We start from the raw sequence: 22,281 nt of genomic DNA on the forward strand, positions 1-22,281 counted from the left end.
AATTATTGTATGAATGGTTTAATCTTCTCTCAGCATTTGGCTATGAATGTTTTAAAATTGTGTCTAAAATAGGGCATGTGGATCAATAGTAGAATTAAATCTATATATGCATTCTAGCTTTAGTTTTTCCTGCTTTTGAATCCTTCAAGCAATGAGTTATATGCATGTGATTTACACCTACCACTACTGCACTAGCTGTATTTTTCTTATGCTGATACCTGATTTGAATGAGTAAATGTGCTATCTACCTACTTCTTTTGAACTTGCCATGTATTTGTGATTTTCATTTTTCAATCCCAAACCGTTGTCATCTTTGCCCTGCCTATTTTTTTCTATTTAAAGGAGGCTCCATTTGATCGTTTTACTCCATTTAACTTTCATTCTCATCATTCCCATAGGAGCAAATCAACTGCTACCTACCAAACTAGGTTCAGAACAAATACATGATCTAATTCATCATGAATGAATTATAACAGAGATTTTTTTTTCCCCTAAAGAAGAGCCAGAAAAGCCCTTAGAACAGAGTTATTCTCTTTCCATTTGGTAGTTTGCTTTGACAGTTTGAAGCAAAACAAGGGTTTTATCAATGAATCTAACATAAATCACCAACAAACGTGGGCTACATAAGATAATATCTTTTAATTCATTAAAATATTAATAATACAATTCAAGAGGGAGTGTAAACTTAATTGAACTAAGAAGATATGTATACTCAATAGAGATTCGATACAAACATAATATCGATCATACGTTCCCGTTCCCATCCTCATCCCCATCCATATCCCATCTCGATCCTAGTCACCCATCACAGCTTCCTCCACCTTGCTCCGCCTTGATGGTTGTGGTTGGTTTGGTGAGGGGGGTGGGAAGTCTCCTTGTGTTTGCGAGGCTGGCTTTGATTATTGGTTTTTTTTGTTGATGTTGTTGTTCCTGTTCATTTTTGTTTTTTGTTTTTTTTTTTGAGAAATAACATTTTTTTTTTGTTGATGTTGTTGTTCCTTTTTTTTTTTTTGGGAGAAGTAATGGAGGTTGGTACGTAAGAAATATAAGAGTGTATTCATCTGAATGGATGGTGTGTGCTGAGAATGAAACCAAGGCAACATTTATATAGGAAAGATACACAGAGTTGGTAACAAGCGTTTTGAAATAGTAAATAGGAATAGCACCTCACCTGGTTTCAATGACCAGCGACCATCTCTCTCTCTCTCAAACTACCTCGGCCTACTAGACTCTTGGTCAAGTTGAACTCTTCTCCCAGCTTTATTTACCCACCCTTAACTTCAACAGATAAGGCCCTCTTAAAAGATTTGCAATTACGGTCTCCCACTCCATCAATTATGGGCTTCCATGTCAATATATCAAATGTTTCCAACATAAATCTTACCCTTTTAATCTTTTATACACTCATTTGGATTTATAACTTTTTCTTTATAATAATAATTAAACAATGGGAATATTGGCAATGATACACTATGATATTTGAAAATGTTAAGTAGTGTGGGATGAGAGGCTTTAGCGTTCTCAAAATAATTTCAGCCTTTAGTCGTTCTGGTTGTTAAGACTGTCATGCAATATTCAGCTAGGTTCATAGCACATGCAATGCCATACTCTTCTAGAGACGATTCCACCATCGGGAAAAGTCTTGCAACTTGTGATCTTGTTTTCCATGGAAAGAAAAGAAACAGGCCTCGTTCCAAGAAGAAGAAGAAAGGTCAGACTTGTGGATCTCCATGCAGTCAACTTTCTGCATCTTGTTATTCTTCTCCTCATCACCTAGGGGCGGAACAAGAATTTTAAGCAAGTTGGGGGTGGAGGCCAGAGTCCATATTAAAAAAAATTGTTCAACAGCAAAAAATATATATATATATATATATATATTTTTTCCATATAAGGAAGACAGATAATTATAGCATTATGCTTGAGATTTGTCTAATGTAATTAGTTGATTTGATAAAAGAAAATTATTGCATATGAAATTCACCATAAAAGAGAAGATAAATCCTATGAACCTCATTAGGAAATACGAACGGAAAAAGAAAAACGGAAACAACTCTGATATTATGATAAGATAACACAAAAAGAGAGAATTAAAACTGATCAAATATTAAAATTTAAATGAAGTCGTTTTTGAGGGCAGATAAATTCTTATATAGGCCAAACGTGCCACTGGGAGCGGGTGGGGTCCATCACTACATTTGAGGGTAGAGAAATTCTTATATAGACCAAACGTGCCACGTGGCAGTAGGGCAGTCCAATCAAAACCCAGAAAATTTTAAATGTGTTTCGAAACTATCCTTATTTATTAAAATGAAATACTCAAAATACCCCATTGCATGTTTACTGATTGGGCAGCCCTACCAACCACGTGGTACATTTGTCCTACGTAAAAATCTCTCGGGCAGGGCAAGTAGGCCATGATTAAGGAAAATTATTAAAGTTGATTAACATTTTTAGGAAAATTGAGGGCATTTATGTAATTTCTCCCCGAGTTTATTGCAGACTCAAAATCGGGTTTGAAACAATCCTAATCGATCATGTAGTGTAAGTAGTAAGTTCCTTTAGGAAACTGGTATACCAAATTACTTTAGCAAACTAAATATACCAAAAGTTACTTTAGGAAAACTACTTGAAAATTATTAATAAGCATTGATGCTTAATACATACATACCATTTTTTTTTTTTTTGATAAAGGAGTTTGTAACATAATCAAGCTAGAGGCTCATCCCCACACCCATATTATTATTATTATTAATAGTTTGACACACTAGGGACGTAATACATGTACTCCGAGTGTTTGAAGCTATATAATAATCCTCATAGAGCACATTCTGTATGAAACCAGGAGACTCATCTAAAGTGAGGTCAATATTATATATGGTCAAACTAGCAAAGTAAGCTAATCTATCTGCCACACTATTTGGCTATTTGCTTATCTAAAAATGTGTCGATTTACAATAACATCAAAAGCATGAACATAATCCATTAAAATCATCAATAATTCAACTAATCTCTGAAAGAACTTCCCCATTATGATTCAACGCATTCACCAAAATAGAAGAGTCACTCTCCAGTTCAACCTCCTTCCACCCTTGGTAGATAGCCAGTAACAGCCCTGCTCTAAGAGCTTCTGCCTCGCAGTGAAAATCACTGCTAACATACATACCATCTTTAATCAGTTTAAAATTTTGAACTTTAAACAAGGAAGAGAGGCTGCTAGGAACAGAGCACGTTCCTGCAGATGCGCCAGAGGGACATTGTAGAATATTCTGTAAATATTTACTTTCCTTGTAGATGTAGATTATATTTTCTGTATAATTGTAGAAGATCTTTTCCTATTAGGACTACTCTTGTATCTCTTTATATACCTCCTATTTTTGGAGATGAATATTATCGAAGCATAACAAACAAACACCGAATTCTTATTTTCTACTTGGTATCAGAGCAGGTTCAATCCTGTGAACTTGCACCGTACTTTGAAACCCGAAATCGAAAGCCGAAAAACACCCAAACCTTGAAGTTCGAAATAAGTCTTGAAGGTCACCATCAATTGCCACACCTTTTGTTTAATTAAAAGGTGCCGTACCCCCTTGTTTAATTAAAAGTTGCTGGGCACTTTTTTGTTTGATTGAACACCAGCCGACAAGACCTCTGCTGCACCATTATTTGGTCCTGCCCCACTGACAATTTTGCTGCAGCCAACAAGCCAAGCCGTAGCCATCCTAGCCAACAAGTTCTGCTGTCACTTTTGTTTATCACGTGCAAGCTTCTCTTTTCTGCTAAATGGAGGATGATGTTGCAACTCTTGCACTCCACAACATGCCACCAATCATCAATCATTATCATACCACAGCTCAAGATAACTCAGCGTTTCCAACGGGCGTTGTCTTGAATGAATCCAACTACACAATATGGGCACCTCTTATGAAGATGAGGATCGGAGCACGAGGAAAGGTTGGCTACCTTACTGGAGCTAAAGCTGCACCAAATGTAGATTCTACTGAATTTGAAATTTGGACCACAGAGAATGAAAAAGTGAAGAGTTGGTTAATTGATTCTATGGAGCCATCACTCATGAATCGGTATATCCGACTCCCGACAGCCAAAGATGTGTGGGAAGCTGTTGAGAAGACTTTTTATGATGATTCTGATGAAACCAGGATTTTTGAATTAAATAAGAAGTGTTTTGGAGCAAAACAGAATGGCCGGACTCTTCCTACCTACTACAATGAATTGGTGGGAATGTTTCAGGAAATTGATCAGCGTATGGCCTCTCAAAATAACACAGTGGCTGCAGTTGTTCAAGAGACCAATGTTATGGCACGAATGCGAGTTCATATGTTTCTGAGTGGACTCGATTCAGAGTATGATCAAGTCCGTGGTGAGATTTTGCGCAAAGACCCAAAATTCGACTTGGAGCAAAGCTATGCATATGTTCGAAAGGTGCATTCTGAGAGGCAGGCAATGGGACATGCTTCTGAATCCTCTGCCATGGTTGTCCAACGTCAACATGGTCCTTCCTCAAGATTCTCAACTCCTCCACGTCGCCCTCCAGGTAAAGCAAATCCATATGCAAATACAAAGTGTCCGGTCTGTGGAGATTTGGGTCATAGCAGGCAACGGTGCTATGAAGTGATTGGCTACCCTGATTGGTGGGATTTCACTAAGAAACCGCGAAAGAACCTTGGAAAAGCTGCCGTGGCTACTACAGAGGAAACACAACCATCTACTGGCCTCCGCTAATGCAGCCCAGTCAGGTATGAAGGGTAAGGTGTCTATGAATAGTTCTTGGATAATTGATACAGGTGCATCTGACCATATGACTAATGATCCTAGTCTCTTAGAAAAGCTAAAACCCTCTTCTCAAAATATTGTTTCTACTGCTGATGGTACTCCCACTCCGGTTACCGGAGAAGGTTCTGTTGTCTTATCTGATACATTAACCCTTGATTCTGTGTTGGTTGTTCCCTCTTTGGCATATAATCTCTTATCTGTTGGCCAAATTATTCTAGCACTAGCATGTATTGTGACCTTTTATCCCTCTTTCTGCGTGTTTCAGGACATTCTGACTCGGCGGATTCTTGGTTATGGTGTTAGAAAGGGGAAACTCTACTACTTGGATCTGACAGAGAACGGAGAGCAACAGTTGTTCGGACAAGTGAATCAGGTCAATACAGTGGAGAATGCTAAGGAAATAGTGTGGCTGTGGCATCGCCGTTTGGGTCATCTATCTTTTAGTTATCTTAAGAAACTACAACCTCATTTGTTTTCGGTTGTCAGTGATTCAGATTTTCGTTGTGATGTATGTGAACTGGCTAAGAGTCATAGAATTTCGTATTCACCTAGTCTTAATAAAAGTCCCATTCCCTTTATGAAGATTCATTCGGATGTCTGGGGTCCTGCTAAGATCCCTTCTTTTTCTGGAGCTCGGTATTATGTGACTTTTATTGATGATTGCACTCGTATGACTTGGGTATCTCTATTAAAGAACAAGAGTGATGTGTGTTACATGTTCCAAGATTTTCATAAAATGGTGTCTACACAGTACCAACAGTCTATTCGTATTTTTCAATCTGACAATGGTGGAGAGTATGTTAATGGCCCTATGCAGGAGTTTATGCAATCCCATGGAATTCGACATCAGACTTCCAACTCCTATACTCCTCAACAGAATGGATTGGCAGAAAGAAAGAATCGACAGTTACTTGAAGTTGTCCGTGCCTCATTGTTTGGCATGCATGTGCCCCGTGAATATTGGGGAGAAGCTGTGAAGTCCGCCACCTACCTCATTAATCGTACTCCTTCTCGGGTCATTGAATTTCAAAATCCTCATCAGAAACTTCAGCAACTTCTGTCACTTCCATCCCTACCAAACCTTGAACCTCGTGTGTTTGGATGTGTAGCTTATGTTCATATTCCCAAGCCTCAACGCAGTAAACTTGATCCTCGTGCCCGTAAGTGTATATTTGTTGGTTATGCGGATTTCCAAAAGGGTTATCGATGTTATGATCCTGTTACTGGCACTATGTATGTTTCTCTTGATGTTGCGTTTCGCGAATCTGAGCCTTATTATTTAGGGGGAGGTTCAGAGTCTTCCCTTCAGGGGGAGAGAGATTGTGAAGGAAATCCTCGGGATTTGTTTGCATTTGAAGAATTCGAAGAATTAGAAGCTTTGGAGTCAAGATTTGGAGTTGACAGCGATGGGGCAGGAAAAGAAAACGAACGAAAAGAAAAAGAAGTAGCAGAAAACGAAAAAGGACCTGCTGGAGGTGAACTCACTGTGGGGTCGGCAGGGAACGAAAGTGCACGGATGGGAGAAGAAAGTGCATGGATGGGAGAGAGAGAAGCTCACCATGGGACCACAGGAGAAGAAAGTCATCATGGGACCACAGGAGAAGAAAGTATACGGATGGGAGAGAGAGAAGGTGAAGGTGCCGTGATACAAAATAAAGAAGGTGGACAAATGGATGGAGGTGGTCCCGTGTTGGGAGGTAAAGGAAGTGGACATATTGATGAGCCCGTGGGGCCCTCAGAAGAACAAGTTTTTGGCTCCAGCCGACCTTATTGCTCCAGCCGACAGATTGCCGTGGACCCTACCTGCGAGACTAGTAAAGATGCTGCCAACAGAAAGTCCTGTAGTCCCAGCGATGGACCATTACCAACGGGACCCGCTACCTGCGAGAAAAGCACAAAAGATACTTTAATACGTCCTCATCTATCAGAGTTCTTCCCCCTCTCTACATCGTCAACCGAAGAATCTGCTGTGAATGTTCTTCCTCAGGTACCTTTAATTTCGAATGAATCATCTGGGGTAGATAATATTGAGCCTAGGAAATCACAGAGGGTTACCAAGGGTATTCCTAAGAAACAATATGAGCCAGACATCAAAACCAAAGCTAAGTATCCTATAGCTAATTACATGTCTAACCATAGGTTGTCTGGGTCACATGCACTTGTTGTTGATCAATTATCCACTGTATCTATTCCTAGTAGTGTACAGGATGCTTTGGCAGATCCTAAGTGGACTCAAGCGATGAATGAAGAATTAAAGGCCTTGCAGAAAAACTTGACTTGGGATGTTGTGACTATGCCGGCGGGAAAGAAGACTGTTGGATGTCGATGGGTGTTTACTGTAAAACTTAAAGCGGATGGGAGTATTGACAGGTATAAAGCAAGGTTAGTTGCCAAAGGGTACACCCAACGCTATGGAATTGATTATGAAGAGACATTTGCCCCTGTGGCAAAGATCAATACTGTTCGGATCTTGATTTCACTTGCAGCAACTAAAGATTGGCCTCTACATCAATTTGACGTGAAAAATGCTTTCCTTAATGGAAACTTGGAGGAAGAAGTGTATATGGACATGCCGCCGGGAGTCAAAAGTATGCCTTGCGATACTGGCAAGGTTTGTAAGTTGAAGAAGTCTCTATATGGTTTGAAGCAGTCTCCTAGAGCGTGGTTTGGAAGGTTCTCCAAATCTATGAAGGTGTTCGGGTATAGACAGAGCAACTCGGATCACACCTTGTTCATCAAGCGTAGTCAGGGTAAGATTACCGCACTAATAGTCTATGTTGATGATATGATTGTCACAGGAGATGATCCAAAAGAGATGGAGGCTCTACAGGACTATTTGTCTAATGAATTTGAGATGAAGGACCTTGGGCAATTGAAGTACTTTCTTGGAATTGAAGTTGCAAGGTCTAAGAAGGGGATTTCTTTGTCCCAACGTAAGTATGTACTTGACTTGCTAACTGAGACCGGAATGCTTGACTGTAACCCTATTGAGACACCGATCGAGATGAATCACAACCTCGCCATCTATCCGGATCAGGTTCCAACTGATAAAGGAAGGTACCAACGTCTAGTAGGAAGACTTATTTATCTTTCTCATACTAGGCCTGATATTGCTTATGCTGTGAGTGTGGTCAGTCAATTTATGCATTGTCCTAGTGAAGATCATATGGATGCAGTGTATCGTATTTTGAGATATCTTAAAATGGCACCTGGAAGGGGTTTGTTGTTTGAAAAAAAGGAAGAGTTGGAGGTTGTGGGTTACACAGATGCAGACTGGGCTGGTGATAAGACGGACAGACGGTCTACATCTGGGTATTTTACCTTTGTTGGAGGAAACCTTGTGACTTGGCGTAGCAAGAAACAGAAGGTTGTTGCAAGGTCAAGTGCTGAAGCTGAGTTTCGAGGTATGGCACATGGAGTCTGTGAGATGTTGTGGATTCGTAATGTGTTGAAAGATTTGGGTTTTAAGCTCAAGAAGCCTATGGATTTGCATTGTGATAGCAAGTCTGCTATTGAAATTGCTCATAATCCTGTTCAGCATGACCGGACTAAGCATGTGGAAGTAGATCGACATTTCATTAAGGAAAACTTGGACAGGAAAATCATCCGTTTCCCTTTTGTGTATACAGAAGATCAGTTAGCAGATGTTCTTACGAAAGGAGTGTCAAGGAAAGTGTTTGACAACTCGATTGACAAGTTGGGCATGATTGACATCTATGCACCAACTTGAGGGGGAGTGTAGAATATTCTGTAAATATTTACTTTCCTTGTAGATGTAGATTATATTTTCTGTATAATTGTAGAAGATCTTTTCCTATTAGGACTACTCTTGTATCTCTTTATATACCTCCTATTTTTGGAGATGAATATTATCGAAGCATAACAAACAAACACCGAATTCTTATTTTCTACATTACCTTGCACGGGTGTATGATATTAGCTAAACTGTAAGGTTGACATTTCTCAGTACCGTTTTCAAAGTCTTCAAAGCGGGGAAGAAAGAAAAGGGAGATTGGTTACAGGTGGAGATCTATGAATTTTGATATAGCAGAGACTTATGTAATGAAAAGCATCTAGGTACAACCTACTTGGGCATTTAGTAATTAGCTTGATGTAATTATCAGGAATTGAAAAACAATGTAATAATTTTGAGACCTCTCTAATGAATTGGAATTTTCATTTCTGTTCAATTTATTGCATTGTGGTTCTACTGTTCATCGATTTCCCTCGTGCTGTATGGAATATGTGTATTGCACCAGCTGACTGAACTGCTTGCTTATTGGAGAGCATCTTGATATTTTAACCTTATTTAGCTGAACAAGCCTATCCATGACCATGCTGGAGCTTTCATAGCCATAACAATACAGTTTGATAATATGAAACCTGTAGTAAGCATTTCAATTCTGAATTGTATTATTCTCATATCCTAGTGAAAGTGAAGTTGTAGCTCACTTTGTGATTCAGGGGAATTACATTTTCTTTCATTTAAATAAGTTCTGTTTGAGTGTTTCAGCGTTTATTAACCTGTATACTCTGGTCATATATCTGTTTATATGTGTGCTTTTAGTTTGGTCGTATTTAAACTTTTAAAGTGTTGATCAAGGGAGCACATGATGCAAACAAGGCAAACCCTCTTTGGCTTTCAAAACTTCAAAAGCACTTGGTTTGTTTTTGTATCTTTTGCAAGAAATGGTTTAAACTTTAAAGTAGGTGTTTTTTGATTCATTTTGGAATTGAGAAATCTTAATCTTGACTGTGATATGGACAAATTGTGTTCTCGAGTTTCATTCTCAACATGTACTTGCAAATCACACCCCTCTACCAGAGATGATGCTTAATCAGCTTTACGTAATATATGCAATTCCAATTCAACTTTCGGGCACCCAAAGAATCAATGTCCACTAACAAATTATTCATCTGTGCTTGTTATCCTCAAGTTTCTTTGTTAAAACAGAAAGTTCGATTAGCTTCCCAGTCTTTTAATATCAATTCAAGTTGTGAAATTTGGGCTTGTAGCTAGTCCTGCATTCTCCTCTTCCCGTTGTTTTGCTTCAATTTCTTTGTTCTGACTCTCTACTCTTGCAAAGATTCTAGATCCAGTTTGAGCCTTGTCCCGCTTGCCAATGTTTATTCTCATGCAGCTTATGCATCACAGACACAGCTGATATTCATTTTAGCTCTGACCCAATATATTGCTCTTGCTTGGTGTCCTCTAAATTTTTCTCCATTACCCCTGATTTGCTTTACTTCTTATTTTTGTCTTCCTGATGATGAGTTACACTACTACAACTAAAGAGAAAGCGATACATCAGCCAGCACCAAGTCGATCTGTATCCAAACTAGGATCCCAAGAATGATCCAAATACTCCTTGTTTGCTCTTTGTCTATAGTCTTCTGTTTCGTCTCAGGATCATACTTGGGATTCTTGTTTGGATTGGTACCGGCTGATGATGGCTTCTTTCTCTTTAGTTCAATACTGGAACACATCATTTTGGAGCAAAAAAAAGAACTTTAGTTGTGTAAAATTGTAGTGGCCGGATGTTGTGAATTTTCTTTGTTTTTCCCGATGGTTTATATAGAATTCTCCAAGTTCTTTGAAATGATTCTACGTGAATTATATATGAGGACCTTGATAGGGTGGTGGTTACATGGACGATAGAAATGGCTAATAAAAAAGTTTAATTTTGTTGTAAGGATTCCCATAAATAATTCAAGTATAATAGTTTAAGTGGCTAGGGAAGTCTCTCTAAATCATCAAGACAAGCATAAAATGCACGACATCAACTCATAATATCTTACGCATTTATCGCCTCTATCGTGAGTTTAGGATTTAGAAATTATGCGTCCGTTTCAAGTTTGAATCAAGGAAATCAACACCAGAAACAACAACACCAACAAAAAAACCTAAAAAAGGGGAAACTGAAAGCAATTTCCATATTGAGTTTTCAAGTTGGTACTGTGTGTTTGGTGCCATTACCCTGATTGGAACTTGGAAGGGAGGGAACTTAGGATGATGAAGCAAAAACTCTAGTGCAGTAAATGCATACAATATTGTGAGTAGATGTAGTAAATTTATTCTATGCATGTTTCGGTTGTTTATATAGAATTCTCAGGTTCTTTTTCAATGATTCGACATGAAACGTCTAGGACAAGCCTAGTTGATTCATGCATAAAATGGCATAATGTGGAGTAGACCACTTCCTCACAATATTTTTATGACTAGTAGACCAATGATCTCACATGATCTTCATGTAGAAGTGGTCTCTCTCTTGAACTGAGTACCCTCATCTGCTCTCTCTGACTCTCGATCACGAAGAAATCGTTTGTATAGGAAGGGTGTGAATTCATTCTTTCTGGGTTTGGCAGGTTCAAATGAATTAATTCCTCTTAAGTATATCAAATTGGCCCTCTTCTATCTCCATTTTGGACAATCGTATCGAGTTGCAACTTGATTCTGTTTTTAGCAACAGGAATTTATATCATATGGCATTTTGGGGCATAGTTAAAGCCTTTTACATGGCAATTGAATTGATTACAGCCAATGAGAATTATGAAGGAGAGAAAATTCTAATAAAGTGACAAAAAACAATATTACTTATAAATGGATGGATCAAACCCAATTATCTTTACCCCCCGCCGTAGAATCACACTTTCAACTGCATCCACTATTTCCTTCTTCTCCTTTATCCTGAGCTCTCGAAGATTGGAAACCATGGGAGCAAATCAACTGCTACCCACCAAACAAGCCCTACAACGAATGGCTGATTTCTGTTTTTCTTGTGAACTGCTTTGTGGTTTTGTCATTGCTATTCCTTCTTTCCCTTATAGGCCTTGTTTGGGGGGTCCGCAGTTGATTTGCTGCTATGGTCTTAAATGTTAGCCCTTTTGTGGTGACAGTTTTAAATGAAAGATTTTGGGTTACTACAGGCCGGTTTGAAGGAAGATGAGAAGTTGGGGTCTCGAAATTTTTTCTTGTGTTCAAAGGCATCAGATTCAGATGCCCTTTTATCTAGCTCTGTCGTCAGTCCTTCGAATTGCTCAAAGGAAGCAAACAAGGAAATCAATTCTCCATTTCCATTAATAAAGTTAATGGATTTCTTACTGTAATTGCTCTTCCGTTAATTAAGTACATATATTTCATGTAATATATATGTTTGTTTCTACAAAGAAATATAAGATCGATGCTGTCGATCTATTGTGAATTAATGCTGATCGAGCATGACTAACCCAAGAGAAACTCGATTAGGTAGTGCTTGAGAAGCCTATTTAGTTGTGCTATATAGAGGCCTATCTATTGTGAATTAACTAGGAATGAGGCCCGCGCGTTGCTGCGGGATTTTATCGTCAATCGATCTAGAATGCAATGTTATTTATTTACATTGCGAGATGAGTAATAATTTGCTCAATTTAGATAAATAACAATTTGCTTTACTCACTCTTAATAACAATTGAAACCATTCTAAATGAAGAAACTTTGATGAACATAATATTAAGGATAGGATCCTTAATCTTAAACAATCAATTAACACAAATTTCTCTATAGAATTGAAAGTTTATGATAATATTTACAATATAATTTGAATTCAGTGTGATGAAATTAGAAGGTGTTTCAAGGTCACTTTCAGCAGTCTTCTTCTCACACTCCAACACCTTGAAACAGCTTGTAATTTCATTCTTTTCTTGTATTGCAAGCTTGTTGTTCTCTCACTTGCAGCAGTCTTCTTCACACTCCAACACCTTGAAACAGCTTGTAATTTCATTGCTAATCTTTTCTTGTATTGCAAGCTTGTTGTTTTGGAAAGCTTGAATTGAAAGTTAATCTTAACAGCTTCATACTGTTTCTCTTGACAATCTCCAACTTCAATTTGTCATAGTTTTCTTTTCACAATTGGTCAGTGAAAGCGTGAATACAGTACCATCTGCAATTGCACATACCTGCAATTGGTAAAACAATACCATCGTTTTTGTCAGTATTGTACAGTCAGATCACAGTCGGTAATCAGGAGATTTTATGACAGTTGGTTTTTTTTTTTTTTTTTTAATTTTACTGGCAATACAATGTCAAAAATCAGCTTCTTTGTGTTTGTGGATGTATCAGTGACGTAAGGACAGTTAACATCAATACTTAAAAATCAAGGCAAAAATAAAGGCAGTCTGCAGAAGTAGATGTGCATGATGGATGAAACAAAGAAATTTGATGGGATGGAGGACTATAGTTTATATGCAGAAGTAGTAGATTAATGTCATTAGTGAATTCAAATGTAGAAAGAATGAAAGGCAAAGTGAATGAGACAAAAAAAAAGAATAAGTTACTGAAATTGTTTAACGCCAAATGATATGCTTTCAATAGAAAACAAATATAAGCAAATTAAAGCAGGAAAAAGGCAATGTCAGATTAAGCGTAAGAGAGCATGAATAGAAAGAGCAGATCATGCAAACTTGAAGTTAGGTTGTTCAAACTGTTTATGAAATAAACAGAAGGCAGATATAATTTTAGAGTCTGAAGTTGTCAATATTTCACTCAAGCAAGTCTATAGTAGAAATGAAAGCTGATTCAAGTTAAACAGATTGAAGATAAAGCCATAGCAAACGAAAACAATCTGGAAAATGAAAAGTATGTGAACCCAATAATAATGATAGCAATAGTGATTTGAATCAAGGAATCAAGAAAACTCGAAAATTCAAGCTTCTGTTCAAGTTCTAGTTTCTACTGACATCAAAAAGCAATGCAACCAAAAGAAACAGAGAAAACCTAGAGAGATATAGAAGAGAGAGAAACAGATCGGCGTACCTTGTAAGCAAAGACTTTCATAGTTTTGTTGCCATTGTTACTAATGACCTTCTCAAGTTGGAGCTGGTATCTATGTTTCTCATTTGCTTCAATTTCCTGCAAAAAATGATGTTGGTAATGAGATCAAAAGCTAACAAATGCTGTCATGTTTATGAGTCATGGTACAAACAGAGATACAACTCTGTGGGGGAATAAAGAGTATGCACTTACCCCTATCGAAGCATCTTGCTGTGTCTATGTTTACGATATGTTGGTTTGTTTGTTCAATTATTTCTTAAGATTCTTGGAAAGTTCCTCCATCGCTTATGCCTTGATGACAATATTAAAGATTAGTAAATAATTCAACTGAAATCAATATAGCTATTAAAGATCAAGCAAACAAAGCCTCCAAGCCAAACTCAGATTTATTACGTGTCTTCTTCTCTTTCTCTTGATACACTACAGGAATAAAGCAAACCAACCGAATCTTCTTGTTAGAAACTGACGCACTTCAGAACACAAAATACTGGATACAAAACACAAAGTACTGCATACAAAACAAAACAAAGAAATATTGATTAGGATACTTCTGCAGTTTAGAGTGTAAACCAACTGAGGTTTTACTATAAACTCGCAGAACACCCAACACTAAACAGTAATCTTTCTGCGAAAAGAGAAAACAGAACTGTTTTGTGCAGTTAATCACTTATGAATACTGAAATCCTGCACAATATTTGCTCGAAACACAGAAAGTCAGAAACTGCAGAAAAATGCTAATGGAAAGAAAAACAAAAATCAATAAATTGTAAATCTGTAACTCTCTCCAGCACATATAGTATGAAAATATGAAGTGTCCCAGCATTAAAAAAAAAATTAAAAAAATAAAATAAAAGGACATGTATTTGAACAAAAAAAAAATTAAAACAGTATATAAAGCAAGTTACATGTTACAGTATACCTATTAGTCATGGAGTTTTCATGTATTTTGTATTTGATTGCCATGAAATTGAGAAAATGATCTCTGTCAGTTTGTTCTTTATTCATTTAGACATAGCTGAAACAAAGAAAGAAGAACTTGTTTCTCAAAATGATTCAATGTTAGAAAGAAATTTCATTTGAACTGAGATAGGAGATTAGAAATTGAACTACAACACAAATTTAATTAATTGACTAACCTAGAGAGCAACTTTTGTGAGTAGGGACCCTCAAATAAACCCAGATTCAAAGCCTTTTACTTGTGCTTCGCCGAATCAGTAACTTCCTGTCAATTTCAGTAAAGTGAAACAATAAGTAAACAAACAAAACCAAATAAGAAAAGAAGTATCTTCAAAGAAACGTTTTAAATCCCAACATATTCATAAACGAAACTTTTTGTATTTGATTTCAGGGAGATATTTCTGTATAAGATTATCAGTAGAAGCTCAGTTTAATGGTGTTCAAAAAACAAAAATACAAACATAAATTACTCAACTAAATCATCATAGGTATCTAACAAAAAGATTAATCTTTATCATATTACACTGATTGTATGGAATTAGAATTTTACCAAGCTCTGATAGGTGTTGGCGCTGATGGATATTTCTGATGTCGGCAGATTGAAAGGCTGATATTCATAGAGGGTTCCGGAAACAAAAGAAAGCTGGACGTTTTGCTTATATATCAAAGCATTCAGGGTAGAATTGTAATCGTCCAGTGAATCCCTTTCGAACACTGTTGGGCAAGTCTAGACCTATGACCAATCTTGCTTCTGTCTTGATTCTGTGAATCAATTTGGAACACTGTTTGGGCAGTGTAGAACGATCAGCAGCCTTGCTTTTCTCTTCATTCCAACTGTTTCGCAGCACAAAGTTAAGCTTTAAGGAATGTTGTGATATATATTTATTTGACACTCCAGTTATAGATAGTGCATACAGGTCCCTCTTTCACGCTTCCTAATTTTTCATCAGACTCATACTTTAGCTTCTGTCTGCATTGTGTTTGGTCTCCTGAGCTATATGAATGCTTCAGTTTTCCCTAAACTCATAGTTTTAATTTCCAACTCACTTTTATTCGTCTATTAGATGATATATAAGCGTACGAAGAAATTTGGACTGCCAGTATTTACATTAGTCTAATTAATTTCAATGTGCTATATATAACTATTAAATTGAGTAAAATGAGCAACAGATTGTATAGTACTGTATTAGTTGATCTTATACTTGTATGAGGTTATTGTATCATTATTGATTCCTATATACTTGGTTCATTTGCATCTCTGTTTCAGATTGTATAGCTCTGACAAATTTCATAAACAAATAATATTTCGGAAACTTCAATAATCTATTTTTTTTTTTGGAATAGTTTCAGAAACTTTTTCTTACCACGGAAAAGTGAATTTCTTGGAATTACATCCCATATTTCCATCTGAGTCAGATATTGGTTCTGCCACTGAGGATGCAGTGTCTAAAATTTTCCTTGCTATTTCGTAAATCCTGTTATGGAGCCTTCCACATTACAGAATGTTGGGCCAGGGGCTTCGATCTTCAAGTCCAGGGCAGTGGTCAGGCTCCGAACACAGTCAAATGTCTGTTGGTGAATGATGTATGGAGGGAGGTTTGGTGAACCCAAGACCTCAGCAGATATGCACCTTAAAGTAGTGAGTTTCTGTTGTTCTCTCTAGAGATGTGCTTCTCTTAATTAAGCTACTTTTATTTCGGTTTTTGATTGGATATGCTTTTCTACTTTCATTTTCAAGGTAAGAAATTTAGTTCTGATGAAAATGTGGTTGCATGTGCTTTATGAATAATAAGTTGGAATGGCTATTAGGACATTATTGGTTTTATTATGCATCTGCAAAACATGACATATCACCCAGAGAAACTCTGTGAGAACAAGAGTTTCTTCATTGCCAAGTTTTGTTGAGTTTGGCCTCATCCAATTATATAGCTTAGAGCTCAATTATAGTAACTGGTTTGGTATCGATCAAGTCATGCCCTATGCTTGCTACTCTAGCTTAAATGTTTTTGATATATGATCCGAGCCATTTGTTTGATGTTTCTGATTTATAAGTCTCGCAAGATTCCCTATCTTTGGGCATTGGACATATTGCTTTGTGTAGTAATTGTCTGCCTTTCCTATATTTATACTATATGAACTTTCTTGGATGGTTTTAACTACTGTTCCTTGTTATTTGCATTGTTGGCAGCGTTATGGGGGAAAGCTCTCTGAGAAGGGCTCCTCTGCAGATGAACCAGAGTCTGCTAGTGTCAGCAGGGGTGCTGGTGTATTTCGTTTACGCATGTCAGCTTAACGTGGGAAGCCTTTTGGATGGCAGTGGTTATGGATCTTAGATGGATTGCCTCTCCCCGATTAATACAACATGTGAGTTTTTTTTTTAACCCTTTGCTGCTTTGCAGAGTTAAGCATTGCACTTGTTGGTTAAGTTAACTTTTTTTCCATCTCCGTTACACCACATTTTGTTGAAGGGGACAAAAGAAACAGATGAACAGAATTACCTTCCATGGAGAATAGTAAATGGTGTTGCAGACGGTGAGATGCCAAAAGTACATATTTATTTCCTTCTTGACAATATACTTGGTTATTTAATAACTGCAAGATCTCTATCTTATTAGGAAATTATACTTGCCTCTCAATTTAATTGGTTAGTTTTTGGCCCAAGTTCTATGTCTTTGTGACATGTTATTTGTACTTGGGATGATTCTAATGTGTTTGAAATAGTCTAGTCAAGTTTGTAAACAGTAGTATGTAGCTCGTACAAACGCGTTGTTTCCTTTGATTTCTTTTTCAAGGATAAAGGATAAGCTAATCAATCTTAACTTTCAAATTTCTATTTGCTCTGAATATCACAAGCCTTACCATTATTTTCTTCTGAAGCAGAGCAGAATGTTGCTTCTGGCTCCGTACTTCCGTAGTGATTGATAGTGTCTGGCAATAAAGTCGGCACTGTCACGACTCAACCTGGGTGTTTTGCATTTGCATGAAGCTTTTAAAGATAGGTACATAAGAGGCCAGAATGATTTAAAGGTTGAGGCGATAGAACCAGATTGGTGGCTGCCTGAATGGATTTCCCGTTGCAGCTGCTTCAGGTTCTAGAATTGCCCTTTCAGGTTTTGTCGACGAATTCTTGATATCTGCAGCCAGTTGCATCAAAGTGTTGACTTGTAGTTTCCCTTATATAACTTGGACGACAGTATCTCCAAATGGATCTACAATTCTTATTGAAGTGACCAGTTGTGATATATTCATGAGCTAAGTATCCCGTTGCAGCACTTGTTTCCAGAGTGCAGAAGACATTGTCTTCAGCAAGCAGCTTAGGAAGACCTGAGTCCGAAGTCAGTGGCTATAAATTGCTGACCAATATCGATGAGAACCTTTTGGTACAAATATGTTTTGGTGAATCATGGCAGGTTTGTGTTCATCATTTCTGTGCAAGTATCCAATACCTGGTTGCAAAAGATAGCTGGGTTCTTTCTTTTGTTCTTCTAACGTTCTTTATAGAGATCATTTTTTTTTGGGTCTGGTTCTCTATAGAGATCATGGAATGATAATAACATGGATCTCTAGCTGACTTCGCAAATTCATCTTTTTATGTTATTCTTCCTTATTCCCCCCCCCCCCCTTCTTTGGTGTTAGTTCTGGCTTTTGTAAAAAGAATTGCCTGCGCATATAAAGGCAACAGTCTAAGCAAGATAGGTCTTTCTCTTTTTTATTCAGTGAGGATAACAATTGTAAACCCTCAAGCATGAAGCAAAGAAACACTTCGGCTCATCGTATAGGCCAAACTCCTTTGCTGTGTGATATCGTCCTAGTTTGATGGTACAGATTATGTTTCCAATCCTAATAGACATATTGACTTGTCACCAATTCCTCTCTTTTTCATTTAGTCCACAAAAAATAATAATAATAATAATTGTTTGTTTCAAGGACGTTGCTTTGATTCCTAATGTCAATCAGATTCCTTTGTTTGGTGAAAAAGTATTCCTTTTGCTATATGGAGACCCAAACGGAATCATCAATTTAATATCTATATATAGTGGAGTAAATCACATTCATCGATTACGTGAATTTTTTTTGCCTTTGTACACGTACTCGAATAAATGTCAATGGCTGTGGCGGCAAAAGGCGAAGGTCCAGCGATCGGAATCGATCTTGGAACAACTTACTCATGCGTTGGCGTTTGGCAACACGGGCGCGTTGAAATCATAACCAATGATCAGGGCAACAGAATAACACCGTCATATGTTGCTTTTACAAACACTGGGCGTTTAATTGGTGATGCCGCCAAGAACCAAGTTTCAACGAACCCCTTCAACACTGTTTTTGGTAAGTTCTTCATATTTTCTATCATAAATATAATATGGTAGTTTCATTAGTGTGATGTTGAATCGTTTGATGTACATTATTGTTCTTCATACTTGTTACTTATATTAACTTTTTATGTTTTTCTTTAGATGCAAAGCGCTTGATTGGAAGAAGATTTAGTGATGTAAATGTCAAAAATGACATGAAATTATGGCCTTTTGAGGTTCGTGGAGTCGGGGACAAACCTATGATTATGATCAATTATAAGAATGAAAAAAAGCAGTTTGCCGCTGAGGAGATATCTGCAATGGTTCTCAATAAGATGCGTGAAATAGCAGAGGCCTACATCGGATCAACGGTAAAGAATGTCGTTATCACTGTCCCAGCATACTTTAATGACTTACAACGTCAGGCTACAAAGGATGCCGGTGTAATTGCAGGAATGAATGTTATTCGTATTATCAACGAGCCAACAGCTGCAGCCATTGCCTACGGTCTTGATAAAGAAGGCACCAATATTGCTGGAAAAAACGTTCTTATTTTTGATCTTGGTGGTGGTACTTTTGATGTTTCCCTTCTTAAGATTGAAGAAGGTATTTTTGAGGTGAAAGCTATAGCTGGTGATACTCATCTTGGGGGTGAAGATTTTGATAATAGAATGGTGAACTATTTTGTACAAGAGTTTCGAAAGAAGCACGAAAAGGACATTAGTAATAACGCCACAGCACTAAGAAGATTGAGAACATCTTGTGAGAGAGCAAAGAGAACTCTTTCTTCCACTACGCAAACCACCATTGAGATTGATTCTTTATTCGAAGGTATTGACTTTCACTCGACTATAACGAGAGCAAAATTTGAAGAGATCAACTTGGATCTATTTTCCAAATGTATGGAGCCTGTGAAACAATGTTTGAGAGATGCTAAAATGGACAAGAGCATTGTTGATGATGTTGTTCTTGTTGGTGGATCTACCAGAATTCCCAAGGTACAACAGCTATTGCAAGACTTATTTGATGGCAAGGAGCTTTGCAAAAGTATCAATCCTGATGAAGCAGTTGCATATGGTGCCTCCATTCAAGCTGTAATTTTGAACGGTGAAGAAAATATCGAGAAGGTTCAGGACTTGCTCTTGTTGGATGTCACTCCCTTTTCCCTTGGTGCAGAGCGTTTTGATGGAGAGATGAAGGTTGTCGTCCCAAGAAACACTACCATCCCCACTAAGAAAGAAAAAGATGTGACAAATGTCGAAGCGGGACAAGTATGCATGGAGTTTAAAGTGTACGAGGGTGAAAGCAGAGTAGCTAAAGATAACAGATTGCTGGGTATATTTGATCTCAAAGGCATCCGTCCTGCTCCAAGGGAAACATCTCAGGTCACCCTTTGCTTTGAGATTGATGCCAACGGTATTATGGTTGTCTCTGCCAAGGATAAATCAACGCGGAAGAGGAGCCAGATTACACTCACCAATAACCACAAAGGCAGGCTATCACAGGAAGAAATTGAGAAGATGATAAAGGAGGCAGAGAGGTACAAGTTAGAGGATCGGGAGAATAAGAAGAAAATGGAGGCTAAGCTTGCATTGAAAGATTATGCATCTAACACGATGGACACAGTTTCTAACCTACCAAATTTGAACGAAGTGGACAAGACAAAAATTGTAGATGCAGTTGAAACGGTTATGCGATGGCTTGATAAGAATGAGAACAAACTTGCTGAATGTGAAAATTATGAGAATGAGATGAGAAAACTTGAAAACCTCTGCAATTCGATGTGGCCTAAGATGAACTAGGATGCTGGCCGTACTAGAATTCGCTAAGAAGTAAGAAAGGAGCTGTTTATTTTTTGCGGCAGTAGATCTCAATCATTACTAATCTATTTAGTCTTGAATAGTATGTAGCTCAAATGCCTAACTGTAGGGTTTGATTTTTATTTTTATTTTCGATCTGAGTGACATGAATGAATTTGGTCTCAAAACATTTTCCAATCAGACATATTTATTTGTATGAGATGGATGTGCCTCTCTCTTATTATACTGGAATTCTTGGTATATATCCCTGCTGCCTCGATTATGTCAATTGCTATTGCTACTACTACCACTTTTTAGGGTCGGCATCTTCTTCATCAAAACCCCTGAGTTCTGAAGCTACTGGCTATCTCATGAGTCTGTATCGCACCACTTGGAACCAGAACTTGAGGAAGGAGAATCACCGAGACTATTCGATGAAACCCAATCGTCCCATCGGGTTGATCGATTTTGAGCCCTTGATCTTACTCTGAATAAGAAGAAGTATCACCCAGAGACATAGAAAGTTTTGAGGTTAGTCACAGTCCAAGTTTGAGGCATATTTTTTTTTTTTTTTTTTGCTTTGCTGCCTTTCGTGGATGCATGTTACCTTCTTCGAAACCAAGTTGTGGTGTTTGTTCCTTAAACTCCAAAACTCAAAAGAAAAAGGGAAAGAAAAAAAATTACCAATGAGAGTATTCTAAAATACCTCTGTTTTGTTTTTGCCTCATCCCCTTCTCTTTTGACATTGTGCAGATCCTCCACAACTGAATGTTTTATTTTGCTGCTATCAAGTCTCTACAGGTTCACTTTTCCTTTCATGTGTATTATTTTTTGGTTATTGATTCTATTATATGTAGTTGATCTCGAGTCTTGAGGACTATATGGAATTTTAGAGAATGGTCTCTAATAAAGCTTTGGATTCGGGTAGAAGTTCGAGAATTTGTAACAGGCCAACCCTTTTCAGTGTTAATCGTGAACTCAAAGCTTCTACCGAACATTGGTTTTCGAAAATGAAGCTGAATGGCTAATGCATTATGTAAAGGGTGTGTACATAAACTAATGCTCCTTATCAAAGTTCAGTGAACTCTCTAATTTAGAAATGCTTGTAATGAAGCATTAGTGATGATGAATTACATATACGTGATAGATTACTGATCGCTGATCGTATTCTATTCCTCATATTCCTATGCTAGTTATGCTGTAATGCAATTGGAGTCGACATTTTTTTCTTTCTTGTTCATGGAAACATATTTTTTTTCCCTTATTCTTAGGTCAGTATATGTACAGCATCAATCTGAAATTTCACATCATAGTATAAGGGTTATATGGTTTGATGTGGCTGTGTATTCAAACAAGTTGGTCTCATTGTTAAATAGACACAATGGTTAGACAAAGTGGCCCTGCACCTTCATAGGATCTTCCTTTTTTTTTTTTTCTTTTTTTTTTTTTCTCCCTTCCAACCATTTTGGTGTCTCTAACTTACCTTATGCAAGCAAGTCTGCTTCTTCCCCGACCAGGTATTTCTTTACAATTTTCAATTGCGGCTTTTGAATTGAAATGCTGCAATTGGTAAACGCATGAACTTATGTAAAGGGTTACATCTGCATACAAATGCGCCATTCTCTGTCCACTT

General features: G+C 37.5%; 3 protein-coding genes and 2 long non-coding RNA genes across 9 annotated transcripts; 4 read left to right on the forward strand and 1 right to left on the reverse strand.

Annotated features, from left to right (window-relative positions):
• The first annotated feature begins 3,350 nt into the window (after positions 1-3,350).
• Positions 3,351-4,825, forward strand: LOC133742134 (uncharacterized). Its single transcript, XM_062169814.1, has 2 exons — positions 3,351-3,574; positions 3,696-4,825. Exon 2 carries the CDS (start codon positions 3,781-3,783, stop codon positions 4,738-4,740), a length of 960 nt encoding a protein of 319 aa, XP_062025798.1. The 5' UTR covers positions 3,351-3,574; positions 3,696-3,780; the 3' UTR covers positions 4,741-4,825.
• Positions 4,757-8,570, forward strand: LOC133744845 (uncharacterized). The gene is made up of 6 exons (XM_062172877.1): positions 4,757-5,018; positions 5,286-6,778; positions 6,998-7,629; positions 7,696-7,848; positions 7,948-8,158; positions 8,565-8,570. The coding sequence occupies exons 1-6, from the start codon at positions 4,757-4,759 to the stop codon at positions 8,568-8,570; spliced, it is 2,757 nt and encodes a 918-aa protein (XP_062028861.1).
• Positions 8,571-12,233: 3,663 nt separating this feature from the next.
• Positions 12,234-15,404, reverse strand: LOC133742395 (uncharacterized). 4 transcript variants are annotated; one of them, XR_009862547.1, is made up of 6 exons: positions 15,108-15,404; positions 14,737-14,822; positions 14,520-14,615; positions 13,793-14,020; positions 13,583-13,678; positions 12,234-12,726 (listed from the first exon to the last, which is right to left on the reverse strand). It is a non-coding gene; the product is annotated as an uncharacterized LOC133742395 (long non-coding RNA). The 4 variants fall into 4 exon arrangements; XR_009862545.1 differs by having other exon boundaries at positions 13,793-14,108; XR_009862548.1 differs by lacking the exon at positions 14,520-14,615 and having other exon boundaries at positions 15,108-15,402.
• A 169-nt stretch (positions 15,405-15,573) lies between these two features.
• LOC133742396 (uncharacterized) lies at positions 15,574-18,171 on the forward strand. Of its 2 annotated transcripts, none has more exons than XR_009862550.1 (4): positions 15,574-16,196; positions 16,746-16,921; positions 17,026-17,103; positions 17,438-18,171. It is a non-coding gene; the product is annotated as an uncharacterized LOC133742396 (long non-coding RNA). The 2 variants fall into 2 exon arrangements; XR_009862549.1 differs by having other exon boundaries at positions 17,026-17,089.
• Positions 18,172-18,196: 25 nt separating this feature from the next.
• LOC133742394 (heat shock cognate 70 kDa protein 2-like) lies at positions 18,197-20,776 on the forward strand. The gene is made up of 2 exons (XM_062170052.1): positions 18,197-18,883; positions 19,012-20,776. The coding sequence occupies exons 1-2, from the start codon at positions 18,658-18,660 to the stop codon at positions 20,649-20,651; spliced, it is 1,866 nt and encodes a 621-aa protein (XP_062026036.1). The 5' UTR covers positions 18,197-18,657; the 3' UTR covers positions 20,652-20,776.
• Positions 20,777-22,281: the final 1,505 nt, after the last annotated feature.

This window comes from Rosa rugosa, chromosome 4, assembly GCF_958449725.1.
Source record: "Rosa rugosa chromosome 4, drRosRugo1.1, whole genome shotgun sequence".
NCBI lineage: Eukaryota > Viridiplantae > Streptophyta > Magnoliopsida > Rosales > Rosaceae > Rosa > Rosa rugosa.